This window comes from Thunnus maccoyii, chromosome 13 (assembly GCF_910596095.1).
Source record: "Thunnus maccoyii chromosome 13, fThuMac1.1, whole genome shotgun sequence".
NCBI classification, from domain to species: Eukaryota; Metazoa; Chordata; class Actinopteri; order Scombriformes; family Scombridae; genus Thunnus; species Thunnus maccoyii.
Window position 1 is genome coordinate 17,421,984 of NC_056545.1, and position 19,028 is coordinate 17,441,011.

The 19,028-nt window shown below is 39.5% G+C and overlaps 1 protein-coding gene across 4 annotated transcripts; it reads right to left on the bottom strand.

Moving 5' to 3' along the window:
* Positions 1-534: 534 nt before the first annotated feature.
* On the bottom strand, positions 535-13,403 carry arfip2b (ADP-ribosylation factor interacting protein 2b). Of its 4 annotated transcripts, none has more exons than XM_042431333.1 (9): positions 12,979-13,403; positions 10,190-10,300; positions 6,883-6,915; positions 5,149-5,257; positions 2,687-2,802; positions 2,321-2,542; positions 2,047-2,204; positions 1,499-1,673; positions 535-1,341 (listed from the first exon to the last, which is right to left on the bottom strand). In XM_042431333.1, exons 2-9 carry the CDS (start codon positions 10,286-10,288, stop codon positions 1,186-1,188), a joined length of 1,068 nt encoding a protein of 355 aa, XP_042287267.1. In that variant the 5' UTR covers positions 10,289-10,300; positions 12,979-13,403; the 3' UTR covers positions 535-1,185. The 4 variants fall into 4 exon arrangements, with proteins under 4 accessions (XP_042287267.1, XP_042287266.1, XP_042287271.1 ...); XM_042431332.1 differs by having other exon boundaries at positions 6,859-6,915; positions 12,979-13,401; XM_042431337.1 differs by lacking the exon at positions 6,883-6,915 and having other exon boundaries at positions 12,979-13,402.
* Positions 13,404-19,028: the final 5,625 nt, after the last annotated feature.

A 19,028-nucleotide genomic window follows, 5' to 3' on the forward strand; every position in this document is an offset into this window, starting at 1 on the left:
CCAACTCTTGACTGGTACTGTTGGTCAACTGTCACTCAACAGTACACAGTGAGGTCATAATCCAACAAACACCTCTTTCAATTCTCTTTGGGTAAATAAAATACAATTAGTAAAAGACCCAAACCAGTATAACTTTGGGAAGCTGTGGCATTGCTTGTTAAATGATCACTGCATATACCAGCTGAAGTCAAAAGAATTTTCAAGTTGCATTTCTGACAAATACAGACTAAGCACTGCAGTACTTGCAGTCTAAAACACCAGCACACATGGCCCAAACAGTATCTTGTCCATAGCTGTGAAGCACAGGACATACAGCTGACTACAACTGATATAATAGGGAAATAAAGAGATGACAACTTAAGGAAAACTAAACTAAAACACAACACTTGTGTTTTTTTTATAAACTACAAAACAATTACATAATGTATTTCAAAAGTGAAACAGTACTTAATTTTAAATGTACATTGATTTGAAATGTCTGGACATTCCTTTCCAGTGTACCATACAAATCCCCTTCATATGTAGAGTTTGAAATCTTTTTCAGAACTTATCTTTATTCCTCCAGGCCACGTGTTCATTTAGTACATTAGCTCATATATAAGGAGGCACACAAGGAGAGGGATAAGGTCTGGAAGAGTTTTGATGTAGTGTTTGGTTACATCTGTGTGTGTTATAATGGTTTTCTACCATTTTGCCTGTTCTCATCTGTCTCTGTTACTAAGATGGTGTTGGGTTGAAGTTGAACTCAGAGCACTGGGAGCACTTGAGAAGTACAATAATGGCCATAAACATGACTAACACAAGCTCACACAGCAAAACAGTGTTGAGATACAAGGGGGTCAAGTCAAATAGGAGAAAGAGAGGAGGGAGAGATGAACAGTCTCTCTGGGAACAAAGCACAAATAGGATTAGAGTGAAAAAAAGGGAGTTGGTAGGAGAGGCACTAAAAGCCCCCTGACTGTTCATGAAACTGGCCACTTGTTTTCCTTCTGCATTTGGCCCATTTATCAATAATACCCTGCAATTCATCTGTTCAATCATACAGTCACACGCTCATCTCATCTCTTCTTCCACCCAGTGATCTATACGTTTCCCTCTGTAGTGGTCCTCTGTAAGTTGGGGGTTTCAACAGGTAACAGGTGGAGGTGGTCGAAAAGAGGACTGCAGGAGGTCCAGCAGGCACTCTCACTGCTCCTCTAACCAGGAGGGCTTGTCGGCCCCTGGAGGCCTCAACTTTATGTTGAACTGCTTCAGCGTCTGCTCCAGCTGCTGCTGGTTGCCAGCAAAGTATGCCGAGATGGCATTATGGAAGAGGAGGAGCTGCTTATGCATCACCTTCACCTGTGTGAGACAAAGAGAGACGGGGCAGCTTAGAGTTTTGTTTATGCGTACTATCACAAAGACATGTGAACACATCGAGTCAACCTGGATGTATATATTGTTTTCCCCCCACTTACAAGGCTGCTGATGATGATGCAGCCCTTCCCTGCCAACTAACCTTATTCTCCTCCAAGAACTTGAGTTTAATGGTGACGTCTGAGCGGAGCCGTTCGTACTTGTCCTTATGGACTTGGTACTGTTGCTGAGCAGCATCTATGCGGGCCATGGCTACAGCGTCTCTCGGACCCAAACTCAGTTCCTCCAGGTCTGACCTGTACGCGTCAAACTCCAATCTAATCAAAAAAAAGGAGGGGAGGGAATATATGAGGTTATACTTCAAAGATCCAGACAGGATAATGATTTCTAAACATAATAATAAAAAAGGTGGTTGCATTAAATACTCATTTTAGCTTATACAGATGGAAACAATTATTTGTCTTATATTTCATGACTAATATCATCTTTTTGGGAAATACAAAGCACACCAACGCTGCCTGGACCCTATGTGTGCACACTATAAATCAGTTTAATGAAATTATAGTGTGCACAATGACAACATCAATATTTCTGTGCTTATTTTTGGTGTATCCCTTTGCTAATCCTGCTGTAAAAAAAGGGTTTATTCAGTCTCTTAGATGAAAAGATTAATTAATATACTGTCTTTACCTGGCATTCTCATACATCTTGATCGTCATCAGGGTGTCCTCCATGGTCTTATTGACCAGTGTGTTGATGCTGGACACAAAGAAGTTAATGGCACCAAGTAGAGTCTCTCCATTCTTACACAGCAACTTCTGAGTCTCTGCATTGTAGCCAAACTCATCCTATAAAGGGCGAAGAAATCGTTAATGCACACAACAGAATGTGGATGGTATTAATTCTTTTAAAATGTCAGCATAAATCTAACCTTAAGCTACATGGATAGATTTTAAGGCCTCACCCGTAGCTCTGGGGATTTCTGACTGAGATCAGCAAAGGTGTCACCCAGCGCATGCTGCGTCTGCACCATGTTGTAGAAGTGGTTGGTCAGCGCTCTGGCCAATCGCAGCACATTCTCATATTTCCGTTTCGTGTCTCTCAGCACCTCGATCTGGGCCTCCAGCTCCAGGTCCACAGTCCTGGAACCCCGACCGAAACGCTCCGAGATCATTTGCTTTGTACACTAAAACAATGAAGGAAGACACACGAGGACATTAGCAGAACAATTTTAAGGCACTAAAATAAAATCACCAAGTAGCTCTTTATCATATAATGATAATCTATTGGCAGTTTTACTTGTTAGTCAGCATTACATAACCTCATGTACCTTGTAAGTGTTGAGACCCCACTTCTTCACTGTTTCTATTTTCTCCACAGCAACACCTCGGGTTGTTTCCTCTGCCGTCATTGAAGAGCTGCTGCTGCTGTGGTGCATGTTGGAACCTGAGTGATAAAACCCAAATGTAGAGACAGAAGAAGATGGTAAATAACAAACGAAAGCAAACAAACACTCACAGGTAAACAAAGGAATATTAACCCCAGCAAAGAGTAGACCAAACAGAGAATCTTTAACTATTAAAGTGTGTTCAAAATGTGCTGCATTTAATAAAGACAAAATTGAGGATGTTTCTGAAATCTGTCATTTATCTTCCAACCCATGCCCATCACCACTAGCCTTTAAACCAGTATAATATCATGCATAGCAGTGAATGAATGAGTAAAAGGCAGAAAAATGCAGAGGATGAAACAAAGAGGAAATAGTGAGACAGCCTTGTGTTGCAGACACAATTTATTGTTGTCCTGGAGGTGTGATAAAAGGTGCAAATAGACTGCAGAGTCAGTGCTAAAATTTCAATCTGATTAATTCATGTAGAGTCCGTCGAGTGTTCAACTTTTTTTCCCAGTACCTTGGTATTCATGTGATTGGCTTGCTATGTGGTGGATGACAGTGCTGCTTGGGGGGACGCTACCGCGCCTGGCCTTCATACGCAGGTCTGTGACAACGGGTGGGTGGTTGTAAGGGAGGGTTTGCATGAAGGAATGGTTCGGCGTGAGTATGGATTAGAGTAGAGGTGGGATTTAAATGGGTTTTTTGGGTCAAATTGTGGGAACGATTTTGTTTAGGATCAGGTGTATACAGGAAGTAATTATCAAGGTTGAACAAGTGTGCCAAAAAGGGAATGATAATGCAGAAAGGTAGAGTAGGAGAAAAATTGGGAGGAGGAGCAGGGAGATGCAGAAAAGACAGAAAAGTAAGATGACAAAAGGGAGAGGAAGAGGAGGGTGAAGAACATGTAGGAGGGGATGGTGAAAAGGATGTGGAGGACAAAGACAGACAGTACAAAGATGAAAAAGACAACATTTAGTGCATGACAATCAGTGAACAATGCAAATGAGTGAAGATGGAAGACGGGGGCAGTTTGAATTGCAGCAGCACTACAATAGTGCGATACTAAAGACGAATCAATCTTTCATTGCCGTCGATATTCAAGGTTTTAAAAACAAATACACTTTGTGATAAACTTGAAGATGGTTGCTGTTTCGCTACAGAGAAGTTCAGAGATCAGTTTATTCTGGGAAAAACAAAAAAAGCAAAGACCCATTAGATGATGTGCTTAAAATCCCAAGAGACACCAACCTGACAGAAGAATACGTAAAAGAAAGGCAGTGATAGAAAAAAAAGGCACAATATGTCCAAGAAAAAGAGCAGCAGGTAAAAATATGTGTAGGTACTGTCCTTCTCTACCCTGAAAAACAGACAAATTGATGAAGATGAGAGGGACAGAGAAGCTGCTTCCCAGCTGTCTAAAACTAATTCAGAAAGTATAAAGAGCGTCTTTCCAAAATGAGATATGAGAAATATCCATTAAAAAAAAAAAAAGAAAAGTAGAAAATCATGATGTCTCTTTTTAAAGGATTACAGTTAACAGAAAAAGTTATTGCTTGATGATTCTGAACGACTATATTTACACGCTGGATGTGTTCCATCATCTAGAAACATCCCCCATCTCTCTGAAAAATGGTTATATCACATTTTGGAAATTGGCTCTACGTTATTAAAAATAATTAGGTCTAAGGAGCAACCTAATCCTGTAACTGGGATCCTTTTGTTAAACTCTGCATTGTAGCGCACAGCGGGGCCTGAGAGAGAGAGAGAGAGGGAGAGAGGGAGAGAGAGAGAGTGTAACAAAGATGAAGAAACATTAGTCTCAAAAAAGCAGCAATGAGAGTGTCATTGTTTCCCTCTGAAACTGTAATGCTTTGAACTTGAAAATTGCATTAATCTCTCAGTGGAGCCTCTGTTATCACACAACAAATGAAGGAAGTTTTGTTTGTTTGTTTAGCATGGTATTTCTGGTATGTCTTTTTTTTTTTTTTTTTTAAATACAAAGTTTGGGACTAAAGTCAGTCAAAACATTACATAACACTTTAGTACTCACAGGCTGTTTTTTTTTTTATCAGCAATATATTTCATCATTCATTCTGCCACCCTGCTTTCTAAGGCACATTTTCAGATACAGTGGAGGTCTATGCTAGTGATGAATGAAAATCATTGAATCAGTGATGAATCAGAGCAAATTGACCACCAGTTATCGCAAATTAATGGCTTGCGTGATCTCACGGGAAGATGATATGAGGCCCCAGAAGTCAAACACTTCATTGTCCTCTGAATAAACTCACTCAGTGAGTCCAGAGTCGGGAGACGCGGCGCAGAGTCAACAGAAGAAGTCAAAATGAGAGAGCTGAGAAAAGACTGAAAAGATGTCAGAGACAAAGAGTGAACTCTACCTTTGATTGAGCTGGTGGGGATGATACCCTCTGCTGTTCCTCCATACCCCCCGGATACAATGCTGGTCTCGTTGAGATTCGGACCCGATACCATCACCTGCTGTAGGTCCTGCAAAGTTTAAACGGGGGAATAAAAAAAAAAAGAACAACAAAAAGGGAAGAACGGAGGGTTTAGGGTTAGGGTGGGGGTATGTAGACAAGGATATTATGACTTGAGTATTAAATTAAGGCAGTGTAGGCAATGTATGTTAAAGATTTATTCACTAGAGGGAGACAAACACTACTATGTTAGGAAGGTTAGTCAGTACACACAGTCATCAAGCAGTGTCTAACTTTGACGACTTATCTGGGAGTCAACAGGGAAAACTCTGAAGTGTGTGAAAGACAGAAAACACACCGCTAAAGTTCCCAATCAATAATTAACCCAGCTAACGACTTGAGCTGAATCTCCCGCTACGCTGCTGTTGGGAGCAAGCACGAAGAACTACTACACCACGGCAAGCAAGCAGTGACTTTAATGATCTATGCAGCAGAAAACGCTCAAGCAAACTATTTTCTCCTTCCAAAATGACGACCGTTGTTTTCCTTAATTTAACTCACTGTTTTCCTCTGTTTGCCTCCCTGCTCGTGTGTCAGCTAGTAAAGAGAAAACAGTTGTGAGGGATTTATGGGAAAAGGAAAATCTGGCCTGAACAGATTTTTCACTTTGGCGAAGCATATGTGGAGCCCAGGTTCCTCCAACAAATAGGTTTTAATTTTACTCATGCGTGTAGCCGTGAGCAAACCTCTCATTTCATTTGTTGTTTAATACTACACAGAAAAGTCTGGGCAAAGACCCATATTGTCCATCATAAAATACAAAGGGGAGCATAATATATAGGACACTTCCTGAAGCCTGGAGCTCAGAGTCAAAGTAAGACTGTGATAAGGAAAGTTCAGACGAATGCTCTGGGGGGTGAGGAAGCAGTTTCCTTTTTATAAACAAACGCAAAGAGTATGTTTGATACTAGCAAAAGGAAGTGAAAAAGAATGTTGCTGTGATTTGTGTCGTTGGAGGTTAAACAGTGTTCACTGTGGGAGATGAGTATCTTCTTACGAATGTATCTAGGCTCTGCTTCGGGGCCTTATCTGTTTGTCGACACAGACCTACAGCAGTAGTCAAGGACAAACCCTCTCTTTCTCTTTGCTTTCTTGCCAGAACACATTTCTCATTACGACTGAAACATCAAAACAGAGCAAGTGAAGCCAATTCACATCAACATTACAGTATTAGTATGACACGATGATTATTAGTGTGACACCGTGTTTTGTCAAACGACACCAGCTAAAATTAAAGGAATTACACTCACACATCACTCAAGTGCACACACACACACACAGATAATCTACACTATGTTAGCTCGCTCAAGACAACACACACTGGATCGTTTTGAACCTAAAAGATCAAATGAAAACAGATTTTAATGTTGAGACCCAAATGTTTTGTTTTGTTAACACTCCTTCCAGCTAGAGTTAGTAGGAGCCAAATAGCCGGCAGTACAATTCAAACTGCACAGTGGTTTGCCATAAAAATGAAAAATTGTATCTGACATTTAGTGAAATATACCAATATAGTGATGTGAGGCAATTTAAAGCTTTATAAAGTCAAACCACTGAACAGTACTAACACACCAACATAAACACACATAAATGCACAAATGGCCTGCTCACCCTGGTGCCTCTGGAGCTCCCTACCTTCTCATCTAAGCTCCACTGCAGCTTTGCAGCCTGCACAGAGATGGAGGAGGGGGGAGGGGAGGGGGGTCAACATACACACACACACACACAACAACAACAACAAAAAAAAGAAGGAACAAATAGAAAAAGGAAAAGGAGACAAAAAGAAAAAATCCATAACTGAAATCATGAAACAAGATACAAGGATGTAAAAGAAATCCCAGAAAAAAAATCATTGTAATGTCCACAGACAGCAGTGATGTAGGATGAAGAGCAGTGATGACTGATATCACAGCAGGTCAGCTCAGGATTCACTTTTTGAGCTGGTTTATGTTAAAAGTTAGTGGGTCATCCAGTTAACTGGAAGAACATATTTTTCTTATTTTAGCTCATTTTCCATCTTTGATGTGTTACCGCAGCTCTGCTATGATATTATGACATCACTGTCTAGACAAAGAAAATACTGATTTCTGATCCAACACTGCAAACATGAAGATATTTATTTACAAGACATTTACAGACATTAAAAGCGACATCCCAGTAACATTAGGGGGAAAAAGTAACACTGGGGGGAAAAAACTTAAGGAGGAAATGATGTGTACGCACAAAAAACATCCACATAAAACACAAAATTTAAGTGGCCAGACCCCAGTTGGAAAACTTTGATTGCTGGGAAAGAAAATTCTCTATTTTACCGACTGATTTGAGGTCATGTCAGGAGTAACATGGCCTTCATCACAGCAACAGTGCAATGACCATTTTAAACATTTAGCCTCTTGCAAAGATGGATATTTAAATGAACCACAACAGCAAACAACTTAAAAACATGTGAAATACAATGGCAAAGCTTGTTTAATTACATTTTCTACATTATCTCTCTCTCTCACTAGAGATCTGCCTCATGCTGTGGCATCTGTTCAATGTGGGAGAAAGCTGACGCAGAAACGTGTCCCTCCCTCCACGCTTTGTTGACACAGCGCCTGTTCCTAGAGATGAAGGAAACTATGGCAGCTTTAAGACATCATAAAGTAATCTGGTTGTCATATCCTAACACTGACGTATGAAAATGTGATGAAGGTTTATCTACAGATGTTGTACCACAAACAGATGCCGTGGCACGATAGGTGCTGGCTCGATAGCAAAGGCTCTGTTCTAAAATGCCACAAGCCGTTATTTTCAAAATAACTAAGCTGCTTTGAGATTCAACAATATAATTACGTTATCCGCAAATTAAAAGCACAAGTGGACACCTATGAGAAATTGAGTATAACAATATGAGGATCTTAAAATGCTGTTGATTCTCAGCGTAGACACCAGTGAGTCACTGCGATGCATCTGATGTTTTTGCCAGGATGCTGCTGGCAGTCGAATCTCTCTGTCACTCTGTCAAGAAAGCTGCCAGTCACATTCACTGCTCTGACACACACGAGGACACAATGCTACAACATCTGAAACCAGACATCTTCTCCTCTTTAACCTGCCAATCTTCATCTCTCTGTGCACGAGCGATACTGACTGCACAGCAGATATCAATCTGATTTCAGAGGGCTTTCACCCAAGGACAAAGCACAGCCAGTTTCAGATTAATTGCAGAGTTGCTATGACAACTGGTTAATATTCAGCACTAAACAGCGCAGCTTAAGCACTTCTCACAACACAAACTGAGGAAGCCACACCAAACGGTTGAATACTTGCTTCAACCATGCAAGCTTACTGAGAAGGTAGGATTTTCTTTTACAGCTCTGAGTGGAGCCACATAGTTTGTTTAGCAAATAACACAATTAACTGCCAGTGCTTCCTCCAGGATCTTCAGTCTATTTGTCCAACAAGGTGTGGCTTTGGTATGCAGAAGAATGCACAACGTGTTCCACCTGACTTACTCTACAACTCCACAGTTATCATACTACCTGACCCTGACAAAACACACTCCTGTAAATGCTGGAGATGAAATGTTGCAGCTAAACCAGCACAGTGTCTTTTACCTTCAACTCATGGCCCACGAGTGCTTATTTGTTCTGTAAGCAAACAGTCCCCACCTGGAGGGCAACAACTACATCTGAGAGTTTAGCATTTCAATTCAACACCTAGTGTTAAGGTTAATACACAGGAGATGTGTCTGCAACCATGAACAAGAGGCCACGTGATCTGTTAACGGGAACAACTGGTTCCCAAGGAGACAGCTGGACTCCTACACCTGATTTCCCAGCAGGATCTCTCTCATGTAGCTAGGCAAGCTAAGCAACACAAAGACTTCTAAAAGAGTTATACAGGCAATTCTAATACAATAATAGTTGAACCCAGGAAGAAAACAATATTTAAGTGTTAGAATACAACTTCTGAACGATCACTCTGCTCTGAGCAGTTGAATACAGGTACTTTAAGGTGAAGTGAGAAAGAATAACAGTGAATGACCACATGCATACAGCCGGTGTTCAGGACTGACAACTGAGAAGAATGAGTCCTGAACTGCACTGTACATATTACCGCAGAGCAGAGTGGTACTATGGTGTGAATGGCATGGAAAGAGCCAGCTCCCTTAGCTAATCTCGTGATAGCGAAGAACAATACCCATAACAATAATGTCAAACCTCAAAACAACCAAAGGCACACATTTATCCGTCACACTGTGAGAAACTCAAGAATGTGGGTTTGATTTTTGTCATGTGAATGATTTTAAACCTTCAGGGATAGTACTGTATTACTGGATATATATCAACGAGTTTGAGGCTATTATTGGAAGGTCCCTTAGGAGAAAAACTCAGGCACAACAAAACAATAATTGGGTGCCTGAAGAAAGGTCACTGAAGATTTTATAAGAAAGTACAGCATAACATATAAAAATTAAAAAGGTACATTTAAAATACATTGTTAACAAATAAACATGTTTAAAATATGTTTCATGACTAAACTAACTATAACAGCAAACAAAAAAAAAATCAAATCATCACTGCTGTAAAAACACACTTTGATGCAACAGTATATATGTGATGTACCAGCTGTAAAGGGCCAATGAGCCAAAGCATCAGAGTAAGAAGCTAAGTAATAGGTCTAGCAGGAGATTCAGTATGAGAGATTTACTTTTATTTAGTGGAAAATACAGTGAAAGAGGATGTCTAACAAGGAAATGGAAAAATAAATGGCTCTGTCTCTGCACCCTCTTCTGTTTGCTGCAGTCTGGCTTTCAGTATGCAAATGATCTTTAGTCAGCTCAGGATTGCAAAGTGGGTAAACACAAACCCTGTGTAATAGCTTTTAAAATAACAACACAGGGCAGTCTCAAGACGTTAAGAGTACACTGTCGACTGATCCAGTAGCTGTGACCCACCTGTTCAAGGCTGTCGTCTTCTGCTAGTGTCCCCGTGTCGCCGTTACTGTTGATAGGAATCTCCATCGTGGCAGCTTTACTCATAATGCTGTCTGTCATAATGCACTGTGTCTGTGAGAAAGACAAAAAAAAATAGACAGAGAGAGACAAAGTGTGGATGCAGCAAAGTGTGAGAATAGAGTGAAAAAGGCAGGGATGGATAAACAGTAAGGCCTAAATGCTGCTTTGAAGAGGACGGACCAAATAGCGTAGTCAAAACAGCCAAATCATTAAGCAGATGGGAATATAATTGCTGCGAACAAGCGGAGGGGCTGTTTTCAAAGAGCAAGGCTACCGCTCGGCATTAAAAAAAAAAAAAAAAAACACCTATGAAAGCTCAACGCACAGGAGCCCGCCGATACAATGAGCTGTCTTGTTGAAGTGGCCACTCTACTCTCCAGCTCAATTACAGGACTGTATGTTAGCCGCGCCCGCTCGCTTCAAACCCCGACTAGAGGGGCGACGGCAAAATGTTTACATCAACATAGTCTATAGTTATTCAAATACCTGAAACCGATTTGGTCTGCACCTAGTCGCACACTGAAGTTGTACGAACACGTGCAAAACAACATTTGCAAAGAAAAAAAAATACTGGACAAGCAGTCATATAGCTCCTATTTTTGGATAGTAAATGAATTCACAGCTAAATGAATTCACTCGCACGAACACTAATGAGGGGTCTGTTTGTATGTGTGTGTGTGTGTGTGTGTCACGTGGCCACAGATGATGATGATGATGCAAAATGAGGGTCAATTTGAGGGCCTGCAGATGTGAAAGAGGCTCATCAGAGGTTTTGACATTGCAGAGCAGGTTGTCGGTTAAACAGCTAAATGTCACACCTGGATGAACTCCAGCATGCACGCTAGCTCTACACAAAGAGATAAGCCCATAATACTGCAAGTGAGTCATTATGCACTGGTGTGTATTATGAGTTATATATGTACATTCGATCAAATGGATGGAGAACAATCGGCTGGCCTGTTGTTGACTATGTGAGTTTAAATCATTGCAGTTCATAAAGAAGGGAAACAAAGTCTGGCAGGTAACAGAAATAAATGCATCAGTGTCAAAATAGTCCTTTACTTCCACTCTGATTGGTAAATAACATACACTAACAAACTAATTCACTAAATTATTATTCTTATTTCAACATATGTGTCACGATGTATTCAGAATACTCTGCATTTCATTGATGGTTAAATGTGGATGGAAGATCATAATTAAAATGTATATTAGGCTTTTCAAACCTACTTGATGTGTAATCTCAGATGCATTTTAATTACTTCACATCTAATTAATGACACTGTGCAAATCAGTTTTACAGGATATAACTCATATGCAGTAAATATAGCTATTATAATGAGGCTTGGTGTCCTAGCTTGAAGGTAATTGTAAGGCGAGTTTGTGGGAGTTAGATCACTCGCTGGCACCGATGTCACAGATGATGTTTGAAGGGAGGAGTGCTGCTTGTTTACATTTGCTCTGACCTCACCTAAGAGGTCTTTTCCATTATAAAAGCACACTTTGCCATGCCCAGTCCATTTCCTGAGGAATGACACTTCTGTTGACTTTACGCATTAGAACTTGTGTTTATCTTGGCCAAAAATACTATTACGCAAAAACACTCCTTTAAGACAGCTCACTGCACTTAAGTCAGAGCTTCTGGGTTAAACTAAAAACAACACGACATCTTCTTCATATTAATACAAACTGTTCCACCCTATAGTGTCCTATACTGGTAATCCAAAGAAAAGTCTGCTTACTGAACTGAGATTTTAAATTCGAAGTACAAGACACTGAGCTAAGCACTTTTTTATCAGAGACTAAAGGTCTCCATAGAGCAACCAGGTCGGCTGCTTTTCATAATACCTGCAGTACATCTGGAGGAGGCCCTGATTCAGCTACATCGTTTAGTCTTCACTAAGTGCCTCCATCTACTATGTTTTGCCTGTCAGTCAAGTCCCTCACTTCAAATCGATGTGAAACATCAGACTACTGCACCTAGGCTCAGTGATGAACTTAACTATTAGTTATTGACAGTCTATTACTGAGAATGAGCAGCTTCCACAATAACTTGAAATGTGCATTTTGCAGCGCTAAATGTGCTACAAAAGAGACTATCCACTGTATTTCATTTTGTATGAATTTCTGATATCTAGTTTCCTTTATAAATCTAATAACTAATAGAAATAAATAAACTTAATGAACAATAGAAGGGGGGTAAACACTGTTAAGATTTTTTTTCTTTATTAACCTACGTCATTAACGTAGAATGAGTGCATTTTTGCGAAAAGAACATTAGGTTAAACAGTTAAAAATCCTAAAATTAACAATTGAAGGAGGAGACCAGGCTCAGGGTCCATATCAAACACGGCTGGGAACTTTAACAGGTGCAGCTGCACAGGTGCACAGCTGTTCTCTCTCCGGCAGGTAACGCTGGCTGGCAGGAGGCCTCCGGTGGGTTCAATCTGTCCAACGCGGTAGGGGTTTATTCAGGCCGTGAAAAACAACCGATTATGATCGCTATTTGACGAGAGTGTGCAATAGATAGAGGCATATTTTTTTTAAATGAAATTAATTTTCTTTCTGGAAAAGGCCTACTTGCAGTTCTCTATATGCAGCTGCAGAAGCTGCTTCAATATGTGAGTTCACTGTGCGTAGCTGGCAGGTTAAAAAATGTAGAAATGTAAAATCCCAAACCCAGACATAAAGCAGTATTGTGGTTAACAAACAGTGACGGACTGTCTTACCGGTGTGTCGGGTCCCCGTCGTAAAAAACAGAGCTGTTCGGTAAAGCTAACGAGCAAGCTAATAACCGGCTAACGCCAGTGCATCCCAGACCACTGGCGGAGATTAGCGGAGACTGATGTGTCTTTTGTCAGTCCAAGGAAAAACTGCCAGTAGGAAAAAATGCAGTGTTCTTAATTAGGAATATTTTAATGACATAGCCGGGTTAAGTCTTGTTCTAACTGCGTTTCTCTTCAGAGTCTTCGTAAATAATCCTCTATCTTCTTTTTTAATGAATGCAGGAGGGACGCTTTACGGAACTGACGACACCGTGGAATTCATTTTGCAGACGCGCTCCGACTCAAAGAGCGTCTATTGTTGAGAGGATGAATCACTCGTTACGAATCCAAAAACCTGCCACGGTGTCTAACCAGCGCTAACTTCCACCTCCTGCAATGTTAAGCTATGAAGATTGCAAAACAGTTTGTAACATTCGAGTCATTTCTGTTAGCATTTTCATGTATTTATAAATATTTAAAATTATAATATTTATTTAAAATTACACACATTTATAATATGTATAATATATCTAAATAAAGTTATATTCGAAAACAGAGATTAAAGGATGGGTTAAAGATTGTCCTAAAACAATGGTTAGGTGCCCAAATGAACGCTGACACATGTTTTTCTTGCTGTAATCATCCCTCCTATTCATATTGACCAGTAAGAGATGCTGAGATGATTCTGTCCAAAATGTATTTAAAAGTTTGCTGAGGCTCAGCCATCAATATTAATCAAATAAAATCAATATCTTTCAAAGTTACAGTCTTGTTACGCTCCTTCCACTGCAGCTGAACAGGAAAACGCTGTCTATCAAGAGGGAATTGTTTACTAAAAAAGACTAATTTTGGAAAGATATCCCCTTTTATCTTCTTTATTTGACTAACTCGATGGCTGAAGCCTCATATTATGTTCAGATAAACTTTTAAATGCATTTTTGCTCAAAACATTTGGTTAAACTAATGTATTCACTCAGTGTTTGTGATTTTCAAAAAAAAAATTCATCAAACAGTTGAGACACAGACAGAGAGGTCACCGTAACAATCAGTTTCCAGACATCTTTGAAGCTTTTGACATAGCATAGCATATTTATAAGCGTTTCCCCATCACACTTCAGAATGATGTTTATTGTACCTGAAAATGGCAACGAAGTGAGAGGTCTTCATTTTTCCTCTCCTCGGTTACAACAAATCTTCGGGAGCACCCTGCAGGTGATGTGTAGATTTCACCACGCCACTGATCACTATACATTAACCCAGGTAAGTGTGAGTTGTACGGGTCCTTTTAATTTCCCCTCTCCATAAGAAATGCTGCTGCACGTAATCATAGACCTGTGAATCCTACGGTTGAATACACGAAACTCAATTCATTTCAAGAAACCCTGCCCTCTGTGGGGCTGCAACTGCAAGCTCACTTTTATTATACTGTAATTGTACCTCATCTGAGCTTATTTGAAATAAATCTTGAAGAAATATGAGTGGTACAAATGCAATATAAATAGTACAAAAAAGGTTTTTTGTTGTTGATTTTTTTCAGAGCCACAAACAGGGAAATACTGTGTAGAATTTTTTAGATATTTTACATTGTGTGTAGGCTGATGGAAAATGGGGGGAAAACTTGTAAGTATTATCTTCTCAGGGGACAGCTAGGGAAAAGTTTTTAAAGTTATGTGACATTTTGATGCACTAAATTGTGCTACACCATACACCTGAACCTTGAAAAGGTCTAAATGCATGATATAACAGCAACGGGTAAGACAAAGTTTGGTTAGTTGTGTGAAACAGAGAATACCTGTTGTATGAGAACAAACATGCAAACGCCCACTACAGTCAGCCTGTCATTAACATACAGCAGCTTGATACAATGGGACAGTGTGGGGGTAAACAACAGGAATGCCCTTACATGCCCCCAAATGCATTTCTAGCATTTCACACACTTTTCCACGTATAAGATATTATTTTCATATAACATCATAACTGATTTTCAAACACATTGGTTAGGCTTTCATGAAACCTGACTGTACATTTCTCCAGTGAGGTTTTAGGTCACTAACTTGTCATCACTTGTGTGGTACTAGTCTTCATCCAGCCTGTTACTTCCAATACCTTGGCTGCAGTGAGAGCACAAAGTAGCTACTATACTGCCCCCTGTGGGTACATTTTAGTATGAGGTAATGTCCTGAAAGAAGACACTACTATCTTGTGGAAATTCAATGGATTTAAAAAAAAATATTAATTATATCTTGATTTTATATTATTATATTTATTTCAACTTGAGAATCCACTGTAATCCACTACAACAAAACAACCGAAACATTTCAGTTTATTCACACAATTTGAATTAGCAAACTAATTTTGTCAGAGGATTTTGTTATCACAAGGAATTAAAGCTAATCTGTCATGTTTGAATAAAAGGATGACAACAGCCAATATGTATATAAATGTACCTTTGACCCAGTAACAGTAAGGATCTCATGTTAGAGAACAATATGTTAAAAAACAGTTTAACAGAAGCTGAACAGTAAAACCAATAATAACAGAACAAACCTCAAGCACAAGGGATCCTCACAGGCACTGTTTTATTCAGGCTTGTTTGATGACAGAAACAGTGAAGGTTTGAGCACAGCACAAGCACATACAGCATATACTTCTTGCACTCGAGCTAAAGTATGTATGAACCACTTCCTCCGACCAATGTTAACAGCGCTGGATGAGAGCCTACCAACACTAACGGGCAGAAGAACTTCTGCAGTCAATCAGAGTCTGAGAAAACGGTGGAAAGTGAAAGCGGGGGAAAGAGTGAACATTTCATTAATGAATATATGGGACGTTGAAAGGAGTGTGGAGCCAAAAGAAACTCCCATGGTATTTTTTTGGAAGGGGCGTGAAACGCCATATGGAAATGTTCTACTAATGGAACTGTGCCGGAGTACAAGTTTTCCAGCTGTCGGTGTGTTTTTTGGTGCCAGTTTGTGTCTCTACCTGCTCAGGGAACATGGTGTGGTGTTTTGTGCAGTTTCTTGCAAATGTCTATCCTAAATAATTTAAAAATAACAAAAAAATGTTTTATATCTTGTGGTCATGTGAACGATATAATCACATGCAACCTGATGAGCTACAGCAGCTGCTACTGCAGTTGTGTGTGTGTGTACAGTGCTGTCCACCCAGATTACAGCCTATAGCAGTCATACTCCCACTCAAGATTGGCCCGTGACCATCACTTTCTTCAAATTATAATAATGATTCATTTTTAATGTCTCTAGAATCTTGATTTATTGGATCGAGAGGATTTATTGACTCTTTTCCTATATATGCAATAATTACATTAGTTCCATTTGTTTTAAAGTGGAAAGGAAGATGACAAAATGATGGGCAAGCAAGATTTTTTTTTCTCCAACAGAGGCATGCTATGAAAACAGCTGTATTTTACATCAATATATCAAAGCATATGGTGTAAAGGAGAGTTGCTTCCACAGAGGTTTGGGTTTAAAATTATTGTCTTTACAGTAAACCGTGGACCATAATTCATGGCTGCTTTTTACTTTCTGTGCTCAGTCTCATGAGCTTTTTGCTTTCTTGTAGAAGTGAAGCAAATTTCACTGCATATTCATGTAGAACAAGCACATCAAACAAATTCACACTTGCTGTAAAATCACAGTAAAATGTGTGCTTGTGTGACCAAACAGTATGAAAATGAACGGTAGGGATAGCATGTACATATTTGTACGGAACCAAACTCACTTACCCAGTGGCTTGTGACCACTCATTGTTATTATGGAAACTGCAGAGTTAGCAGAATGAAACACGGAGGAGGGCGAGCATATTTTTCTGTTAAATGTCATGGTTGTAGAGAGCAATGGAGAAAGTTTTTTGATCTCTGGGTTAGTTGGCGACCACATAAAGCATAAGTTTGGCTGTAGAGCGACTAGTTACTGGAATCAGGGGATGTTATTCTTTAGTCATTGATTAATGTGCAGACTCACCTGCTGACTCATGTGAAGGCTCACGCAAATAAAGGAAAAGTCACGTGCATCCACCACCCATGCAGACACTTTCTCCACTAACTGTGAGCATAACAAATCAAAAAAATCTGTGCATTTTCACGTTTTAACTTGTGCCAGCCTTATATATATATATATATAAATATATTGTAAATGCAACACAGACACTGTACTGCCTGTTTTTCTATGGATACTTACATTTTTGGTCCATTCTATACCTGACATCTCCTCATGATGGCACCAAATCCCAAACTTAAATATAGCCAAATGAGAATTGCATCTACAGCATATAAACAGACAAATAAGCTGACTCCATGTCAGCCGCTGCAGACAAAAAAAGATGCTTTTGCTTTCATCATCAAAGAGACAACTCAGTTCGACAGCTGAAGAAGCTCTTTTCAATTCTGTCTGTCCCTGTGAGGAAAAATGATGTGGCCACATGGTGATGACTACAGCAGCTTTTATGATCGTTTCATGATCTACTGGATGACTAACAGCCCTCTCAGAGCCACTTGAGATCATCTGCTGACTTCACATATGGGCTTCTTAGCGTATTGTAAACAGGATACTTAATGAACATGCCAATCACCACCGAGTCTTGAGCAAATGACATTGATGTATATTCTCCAAGAGAGCGCACCAGCCTTGATTGCTTTTGTTCATCAGCTAATCAGAAAGGCTGCTAATAGACTGATGTTCTCTTCGAAGTGTTTATGTTGTGGAGAGACACCCCACCCTCTTTTCAAACAGAGTGTCTGACCTCACAGTGGTTGTTTGACACTGAAGCTGTGTGTAGCTATTCTGTAGACAAATTCCTGTGAAGCAGCCACAGATAAACACAAACACACTTTTCTCATATGTATTTTAAGGTCATATCATTGGTAAATATTTTTGTTTGACCACAAGGCTACTGTATGCCGGGAGCTTCAATTTTCAACAGTAAGAAAAAAAAAAAAAAAGTTCCAACAAGTCATCCTCATCTGTTCTGCATCAGGAGCAACAAAAACATCTGCCCCTGCCCTGAGGTGTGCAGGGCCTTCTATAGCTGCGAGTGAGCCGTTCAAGAGTCAACATAGGTAAATATTACAGGTCATTTCACCTCCGTTTGAGGTTTTTCTTTTTCCTTGTAGAGTGTTGTGCTGTTGTTTTTGAAAAGCGTGTGTTGTTGAGTTATAATATTGTCACAGGAGCTTTCAGAGCCCAGTGGTGAACATCTTTTCCTTCCGTTTTTTCATTGAAGAGAGACTGCGTTTTTATTCAAACAGTAACATTGGCATGGAAACAATACACAAAATGTCCAGAAGAATTACTCTCCGTATTTTTGTAATTCCCATATCTAAATCTTGGCTAAATGTAGTTAAGTATAGTTTAACCATAATTATATGAAAAAAGCTGTTTTGGGGAACTTTCAACCACATCTTCCGGGCTTCTTTCAGCAGATGGCGTTTCTTCAGTTGTTATGGAGATAGAGCTGCCTCTGTGACTATCTCCATGACAACCTGAACAAACTCTATTGACTGAGGAACACCATGAAATGTGGTTGAACGCTGTGGCAAAACGAGTAAGTGGCCCTTGAGTTTTTGTCAATACTGATTTGTCACTCAACAATTACTTATATTTACATCTGTATGAGGTTTAAAAAATAAGAGAAACTAGCTGAGAAGTGAGGATTGCATGTTTCAAACAGTAAAAAAACAACAACAGATTTTTAATTATGTAACTCGAAATCTCTAGTATTTTCTTTAAATTTAGGAGGCAGTTGGAAGCTCATAGTGTTACTAATGCAAAATATCTTAATTTGACATTAGTGTCAAAAAATAATCAAACAAATAAAAATTGCCACAATATCAAAAAATCTAAATAGCTACTTCCTTCATGCAAAAAGATGTAATTATATCTGTACATGTCTAACATATCTATTGGCAATAGTAGAGTTATTGCGCACACATCACTGTTTATCCATTTAATTAATCTAATGAGAAAGAAAAATGACAAAATCCCCTAATCTTAATC